The 9,131-nt window shown below is 39.3% G+C and overlaps 1 protein-coding gene across 1 annotated transcript in view; it reads left to right on the forward strand.

Moving 5' to 3' along the window:
• Positions 1 to 9,131, forward strand: part of scara5 (scavenger receptor class A, member 5 (putative)) — a gene marked incomplete in the record, with an annotated part of 96,412 nt that overhangs the window by 50,566 nt on the left and 36,715 nt on the right. Inside the window, 2 exon segments of the mRNA XM_035678497.1 lie at positions 4,980 to 5,060; positions 8,817 to 8,924. Coding sequence (XP_035534390.1) covers positions 4,980 to 5,060; positions 8,817 to 8,924 — 189 coding nt within the window.

A 9,131-nucleotide genomic window follows, 5' to 3' on the forward strand; every position in this document is an offset into this window, starting at 1 on the left:
CAATAAAGCTGAACCTTGAACCTTATTTCAGGGGCAGTGTCCATTATAATAGCCTGCAGGAAGCTCTGATTTAAGGGTTGGGTTCTGTTAGCTGGTTAGGATATTTGTATCCTCGAAATAGGGGTAAAAAGACAGACGGGTACTGTCAGCACAGAGCAGGGCTTCCCAACCCCCACTCTATGCTCAGAACTGCTGTCAGCTCTGTGCTATGTACTAAGGAAGTCCCTGCCTATCAGATTGCATTTCCTCTTTCATGTCCAGAAAAGCTAATTTCTTCCTGAATACTCACTTCACAGTCAATGGCGTGGCTCAATCTGGCAATCATGCTATTGTTGACTTTATTATTATTATTATTATATATATTATTATTTATTATATATTATTATTATTATTTAATATTATTATCATCATCATCCATCATTCTGTCTTCCTGCCACAGACTGATACTCACCTGAGGATGAGCACTTTTCCAAGTTAGTTCCAGTCTTCTTGTGTTGAGTAACTTTTAAATCTTTTCCGAGTTGTCTCACTGTTGGCATGGTTCAGTATGGTAAAATGGTATAATACCTGTAACTTGTAACGCTTCTAGTCTTCCGACCACTCAAAGCGCTTTTACACTACGTGCCACATTCACCCTTTCACACACATTCACACAGCGATGGCAAAGCCCATCGAACAGTAACTAATGCATTCATACACATTTACACACCGATGCAGTATCATGATTCTATTTTCAACTCACTGATTTGAATCTTCATTTGTATTATAAAGCCTAGTCTCTCTGTAAAGCCAAGACAGTTTGTAGAAAGTTGCTGTAGTAAATCCTCCATCAGAAAGAATCACCTTTCATCACGTCCCCGTCCTCTTAGATTAGGGACATACGTTGAACATTTTAGCCTCCATCTGACCACAGTTTTGTCCGTCTGTTCCTCGTTATAATGATCCTCAAATAACATAGAACCTGATAATGCCTTGTCTCATTCATCATACCGATGAACATTACAACATGCTCCTTACCTCCCCTTATATATAATATACATGTTGTCACGCCACGGTGTTTTGATCTCTGCTGAGACCGACCGACGTCTCTTCCACGTGTAAAAGACAAGCCCTCTGCCCTGCAGTAGATCTGTAACACAGACTGGATGTCGGATTGGAGGCGCCTGTACTTGACACTGCTGTTGTATTCTTGGACTCAGTGCTGTCAGATGTTTTCAGGCTGATCCTGGAGGGGCCGCTGGGCTTGTTATTGTTGAAACGCTGTCAGCTGAACGAACAAATAGGACTCTGAAAGCCAGGAGATTAATAATGTGAAGCTCTGCTAAAACAAACTATTAACAAGGATGCAATTTCTTCAGGACCACCGGGGTGAACGGCCCTCTCCAAAGCCGAGGCATGCGGACACACTTGTATTACAGTACTTGTGAGGAACCTTGCAGTTTTATTCTCCAAACTAATCTTAACAGCAGGTAATTATTGAAATGTGAACTTCTACTAAATAAACTATAAACCAAATATTTATTTTGATTTAAAATTGTACGTGAAACCAATTTAGGATAAGAATTTAGGAGTACCAGAGACCACACATAAGAGAATATGCGCAAAAGCCAACTTGCGTTTTGTGTGAAATATTAATAATGATAAAGAAAAAATCGATTTACTTACTTATGTAAACACAGAAGGAAAATACAGTTATGTATTTATGTAATCAATTTAATTGTTTGCACTTGTTAAAGATAATTAAGACTGTGGCAGATTGTTAAAACTCGGATGCCGTTCTGGAGCCTCAAGACAAAGCGATCTAATCCCACCACCTCATCTGCAAGTACTCACCGCTATCAGTTTCCTGGCTTCCGAGAAAACGATTGGTGATAGTTCTGGCATTTCCTCGTCCACTGTTAGTCGTGGGCTCCCCAAAGTTATCCAGGATATCATCCAGTTTACACCACAGTAGATTCAGCAGTTTCCATTTACCGCTGCTCAGCAGACCCAGATAAATCGACCGTTCCAGGGGATCTAGAGAGTTGGCAACTGCCATCCCTAAAAAAATACCTGGCCTCCCAACTTTAATATGAAATTTGACATATTAATTTAGATTCATTTGAAAGATAAAGTGTTAAAAAACTAAAATTAACATGTTAATGATCTGTTCTGGCCATATTGTAGACTGAGTGATAGGCTTCAATGAAAAAAGACATGTATTTGGCAATAAAACAATGATTTCTAATGACACCTTTAGATATTTCTATTCAATGGTTTACTAATGTGGCACAATAATGTAATGTTTTTGAGTGATTGTTTGATCCGTCTCTGGACTGTACTCGTGCGTCCATCAAGGCACCATTTCTCAAAAGAAAACAATTCCATTCGCTCAACCTTTAAGTAATATGTGATGAACAGAATCCCACCTTGAACGTGGTGGCCCACCAGCTGCACCCCGACAGAGAAACCTCTTCACTGATGGCTCACATGTGCTCATCCACATCTGTTGTTTTTGCATTTTCCTGGCCCTGTCTGTCATTTTTAGGTGTCCATTTTCAGATGAAACCATTCTTTTTATTTCTTCTGTTTTCTGGACCAGTGACCCCACTGCTCACACTTGAAGATAAGATTCTTAAGATCCTTTGCTGCGTGTCTTCCCCTCTCTCTCTGCCCCCCTTTCCTGTCTATCTTCGGCTGTCGCTATCCAATAAAGGCAATAAGAGGCCGAAAAAATAAATAAATTTGCTGTTGTTGATGTCATTTTTGGGCTCTTTTAGCACCATGAGCCACTGAGGCCATCTGGTTCCTTTATATTGGAGAGAAGGCAGACATGAAGAAGCTCTTTTCAGCTCAGTAATTTGTTGTGTTTTGACTGAACAACATCTGTTGTTTGTGTTATATTGTCGACTGCTAACCTTAAATGGGTCTGTGGGGTCCAGTCAGAAGTGTCCAGAAGCCCAAAATCTATAGCCGTTTAAATCTCCAACCAGAACTGAACCAAGGGTTAACTCAGGTCAGATCAGGTCCACTGATTTTTGTGAGGTCAACTCTGCATAAAGGCTTTCAAAATGGGAGCTTCTCGCTGCAGAAACCCCACTTTGCAAATATGAAGATTATTATTTAATCAGCTCCATTCGTCATTTCACCTATAAAAGGTCAGAAAATGATTATTATTCCAACCAGCACCACAAAACCTGAATGTATTTGGTTTACAAAATCAGAAAATCCTCCAAAACAAAAAAGCTGGAACGAGTGAATGTTAAAAAATGGTTGTTTTTCTATTGATTGACTAATCAGTTAATTCTAACCTCAACCTGAACTCCATGAGAGTCCTCACTTCTTTCTCAGCTTGTACTCCTGGCCTCACAAGGATGGAAACACAAGAACACAAACTCACACACACTTTGATGGCGGTCGTAGACACTCCACCTCCCCTCTCTTAATGTGACTTTTTCACAGTCTCGTGACCCACGGCCACCGCTTAAGTATGTGCAGTTGGTCAGCAGCTCGAGGCAGCAGCAGGCAGATCTGTATCTCGTAGCTCCTCTGCATCAGGAACTTGCAAATGAAGAATATTAGAGCTCCGGAGGATCAGAGCCACTGGACATGTGCTGGACAATAACAAACCACGAATTTCTAAGCATTCCCACAAGCTGTGTTGTGGTCCACCTTGTTAAAACATGTGGTTCCCATTGTGGTCAGAGCTCTCTCTCTCTCTCTCTCTCTCTCTCTCTTTGGCTTTCTTTTACCGTATCTCTCCAAGTACAACAAACTTTTGGATTGAATCCTTAGACCAGTTGTAAGACCCAGTTTGGCCTTCATCTTGGCTACTATGTCACTTTGTGTGTGTGTGTGTGTGTGTGTGTGTGTGATATGACGTTGATAAAATCATTATCTTCAGGAATTAAAGGCTCACATGTTGCTCTCTGAATCGAATTTTGGGTCCCTTGTGTTCCCTTTTTAAGTGATAATCTACTCGATTCTTTCCTGCCTTGATTTTGGCTGCACTGTTAATAATAAGCAATCCAACATGCTGTAATAATAAAGACACTCAGTGACTCAGAGTGGACTGAGTGTCTCTTATATTTCTACCTTTTTTTTGTTTTTAAATTCCAAACAAACCCCTGTTGCAGCTCCTATTTCCTGCCAGGAGAAGACAACAGTAAAGTTAGGAAAGAGTTCATGCAGATGTTGTGCGTTATTAGTGTTTGTTCTTGTTCCTGCAGTGTGATGTTTGAATGTGCAGAGTTTGACACTATCTGCTGAAAGTGGAAAGTTTCTCTGAGCTTATTGAAAATCTGATTTTAAGGGTTGGGGGCTACGAGCATGTTTTTTGACATCACAAAATCAGGAAGTCCATCCTGGTCCAGTATGAAACTTCTACAGTGTGACAGTGCACGGACACTGAGGATGGACTTGGATCTGCATATTTTATATATTCTAGAATTTTTTGTGAGGTCGAGGTAGGTAGGAGTTTCAATGTGGAAACTATACCTTTTTTTGTGGAAAAACCATATCAGACACATATTATTGTTCCAAGCAGACTATGTCTGGAGCGGATCTTTGAAGTAAATGGATTCAAATTGCAGAAATACCTTTTCCTTTTTTTTTTGGGTCGAAACCTATAAAACTGTACTCTGCTATAACTTGATGTGTCAGTTGGTAAAAACTACATTCTGAAATGTGTAGTCGGATTTATGTGTTTGTATGAGGAATCTTTTTTCTGTAACTGAAAAAATGTACTTTACTGAACTTTTCTTTAGTTCACTTGATGTTGTTTTCCACAGTGTACAACCTCCACCAGCACTGGAAACATATAGGACAAAACAACAGCAGCTCAAGTTGACTGAGACCAAACGTTTGTCTTTTCTACTCTAACGGTTGCATGTGAATACAGGACAGTGTAGGGAAAGGACCAGAACATTTTGCATTGTTTGCATTATATCCCCTTTTCATTATGTCATCATTTGTGACCTTAATTGTGTTTCTTTCTGCAGGTCCTCCGGGGCCAAAGGGAGAGAAGGGTGATACTGGACCGCTGGGGTCCCCCGGAGCTCCTGGGTTGACAGGCTTGAGAGGTAGGTACAACCAGACTACCATTCATCCGCTATGAAAAGGCTGACCTTCGAATAATCAAAATGCTCAAATGACCCATTAAAGGAACAGTCAGTTACATTTTATTTTCATGCCTCACTCCTCATTTCCTGTCTGCCTCAATACTCTCTGATATCAGATGTTTTTAAAACAATGGTTAAACAGAAAACCGAATCCAGGAGACTTGCTAACTTAGCTCAGCATAAGGACTGAAAGCAGAGGGAAACAGCTAGCCTGATGTCAAGACTCCAAAAGGGTCACTGCTCCAGGCCAAAAAGTCTGGAACATAACCTCCCATTAACCACAATGTGTAATTTTTACATTTTGATTTGATTTAACAAACCGGAGCTGGTACTTGCTGTTTCTGCTTTTTTTCCAGTCTCTGTGTTAAGCTAAGCTAACCATCTCCTGGCTCCAGTTACATATTTGACAGACAGATTTAGGAGTGGTAGCGATCTTCTCTCTTTCAACAAGAAAGTGAAGCGTATTTCTCAAAATGTCAAAGGTCAAAAGGACCCCATTGAAAAAACACTATAATATGTATTGATTCTGTAATTAATTGTTGGACAATATCTGATTTAATGAATGTGAAGACAACACCAAGCACAAAGTCAGATAGTGATCGGCGTGGTGAGTTTCATAAGCCCAAAAGGTCCTTATGATACATAAACATTGTTTTATGCAAGGGGATTTCGGTTTCAGTGGAATGAAAAGGTGAAAATCGAGCTTCCTTTCACACCAAACAGACTTTGGCTGGTGTTATTACCTCTGCTTTTGTGATTACATTCAGTTGCATTAATAACGCAGTGAGAACAGAGAATAAAAAAGGTCATATAAATCCACTTAAGAAAACAAGGCCCCAGACTTTGGATGGCGATTTATTTTCAGTCGGGGTGTGGACAGGCCCGATGGGACGGGTCATCTATCTTTGTCTCGCAGGTAATTCCACCGAAAAAAAAACCCACAACAAGAACCCTCATCCAGACAGAACTGGCACTCCAACGCCATTAAATGACAATTTTTCATAGATACTGTAAGATGCACACAACACTAACATGAATTCACATGTTCTGGGACCCCTTCCAGCTTGGTACCTCTTGAATCATCACCCTTGAGCTCCTCCCCTGTCATCATCCATCCCACATTCCCAGGCTGATGGACTGCAGCTCTCACATGACATTTCCAAGAAGCATTATCTTCCTGCTGAAAGGAAAGCACCCCCACCGCTGCCATAGTTCCAGGAAAAAGTGAATAAAAAGAATTTCTAACTGTAGGGAAGGAGGAAAAAGGCTTTTTTTTAATAGTTAGCATGAAAACATAGCAAATTGAATGGAAACCCCCGCCAGGACCTAAACAGAACTACCCCCAACATCCATTAGGCTGAGGTCTTTAGTGAGGGCTGTCAGCTCTTGGGGATTTTTATCAAAAGTCTCAATGGTAATGATCAGTCTCCGCAGGGTCGTTCAGTCATGTCTTTAAATTTGACCTATATTTGTCAAAAGAAATTCACACTAGTTTGAGGAACCTTCAAAAACATCAACAATGAACAAATTATAGGTACTCACATTACTGTATTTAAGTCATATTTGGGTACTAAGTGTGTAATTGTACGCTTACTTAAAGGTCCAGTGTGTAACATTTAGGAGGATCTATTGGTAGAAATTGAATAAAATATCCATAGGTATGTTTTCATTAGTGTATAATCACCAGAAAATAAGATTTATTGTGTTTTTGTTACCTTAGAATGAGATGTTTTTACGCCAAGGGTCTCCTTCCATGGAGGCCACCATGTTGAACCACACGAGCAATGTTCTAATTAGTTGCAATCTCACAATCTGTACCAAATCCTTTGTCCCAAATGCCATGGAATTAGGATCCGGTAGACGAGGATACTGAATGTTGTTCTGGACTTTTTTTGCTCAGTACATTAATGTGATGTATTCATAAAGAGCTTCCTTCCAGAATTTTGGACCTAATCTGAAAAAGACTTGTGGAAAACTTTCCAGAATCCGACATATGTAAATTTTCAAGTCACTTTGTCCACTCTGGGCTACTGTAGAAACATGGCAGTTCACCATGGCGGCCTCAGTAGCAGAGGACCCACTCTCTCTGTAGATAAAAACGTAGAAAAACGATAATAAAAACACAGTAATTCCTATATTCAGGTGATTATACATTAATGAAATTAATTAATTAATGAATATTACATTACATTTCTGACAGTAGATCCTCCTACATGTTACAAATAAATTTAAATTTGCATCTCTGTTGGTTACAGTTTGAGGTTTGGATGCCATCATGTCATTAAGCTAATTAATGACATTAGAATAAATGTTAGTTTTCAGATATCTTCCTTTCCGCTGACGGCCGACATTATCTGTTTGTAATGCAGCACATGTACTTCTGTTACTGCATTTGCATTGAGGCCAAAGGAATCTATCATCACATTCAGGCTTTAAAAATCCTTTTGGACATGTTGAGCGATCTTGTTGGACTGTCTCGCACAACACAAAGAACACTTCCAAAATATGATTGATAGTCTTTTCCCAGCGGGTTTCTCTGAGGAGGGAGTTATTGACCCTTCACAGCAGAGAGACAGAGAACATGACATCATCCATCATCAGCTTATTTTGTGTCTCTGGCTCTAATGCATTGGGTCTAATTATTTCATTCTGATTGCTGAGTAGTCACAACAGTGTAATCAGAGCATGTCAGCGACAACAGTGCAATCAATAACTCATTACCACATTAGTTTGGAGACATGTGCTTACTGTAAACATTCTCATTGTGTGCCCCAGGGTTAGGAGTGTGCAGGAAATCTGAAAGATTGTTTTATGGAACAAAACAGAACAGTGCTTTTTTTTTCCAGCAAGCCTGCAGAGATTGAGGCGTCTGGTGGAAGAAAGACCAATATCCAACATTTCGAAATGAAGTCAGGTTGGGCACTAAGTAACGAGGCATTTAAAAGTCAAAGTTATGGGTATAGGCTTGCCATGAGTTACAAGTAAAAGTTAACTTGAATCACTTATTAATGAATGTCCTCATTATGATGATTTATGATTAACCAATTCATTATTTAATGGACTGGATTTGATTGGAGGCTTTCCACTTCAAATGCAAATTATAAGGAGTTTATAAATTGTTTATTTAGTGGAACAAATCAGAACCAACTCCTGCTGTAATGTATTTATTGGAATTATTTGAAACTGCTAAGAAACAAAGATGGATATGAAAATACAATGACTCTAGCTTTAACCTTTTAAAGTTTACTTTTAATAATGTCTGCACTAAACATTGTAATAAAATACACTTAAAGGTCCAGTGTGTAACATTTAGGAGAATATATTGTCAGTAATGGAATATAATATTGTATGTTTTCATTAGTGTAGAATCACCTGAATAAAAGAATCGCTGTGTTTTTGTTACCTTAAAATGAGACGTTTTTATCTACAGATGCTCTGGAGTCCTCTATGTTTCTACAGTAGCCCAGAAGGCACAAACGAAACACTAGCTCTAGATAGAGGTTTTTGGAAGGGGAAGGTGAAGCAAGGCCACTAAATCCAACAAACTGGACCTTTAACATTATTTACCCTTAAAGCAGATAAAATCCATAAGGACCTCTGAATGGAGTCCTGTCTAGCAGAGTCAGAGGACCGATATTATAGAATATTAAGACCACGCAGTTTAGCTGTTGTACAGTTATTGATCATTTATTGAAATTAAGCTTGTATGTGTTTCAGGATTTACAGGAGAAAAAGGCATGCAGGGCCCCCGGGGAATGAAAGGGCCCAGTGGGGTCGACGGTGTTCAGGGTGAAAAAGGAGAAGTCGGACCTACTGGTCCCAGAGGTATGTCTTTTATGTCTCTTTATCTACTCTATGAAAGCAAATAACAGCTAATTTATGCTCATTTTTTTTCATGATCCATTGAGGTAATGGCTAAGAATGTTAATTTAGGAAATATATGGAACAAAGAGCGCTAATTAATTATTATAATCAGAGCATAAAATAATAATCACCATGTAGAAAATATGAGGTTGTGGACTTTATGGAGCA

The sequence above is a fragment of the Morone saxatilis genome, unplaced genomic scaffold, assembly GCF_004916995.1.
Source record: "Morone saxatilis isolate NCDOM2014 unplaced genomic scaffold, NCSU_SB_2.0 Contig7, whole genome shotgun sequence".
NCBI classification, from domain to species: Eukaryota; Metazoa; Chordata; class Actinopteri; family Moronidae; genus Morone; species Morone saxatilis.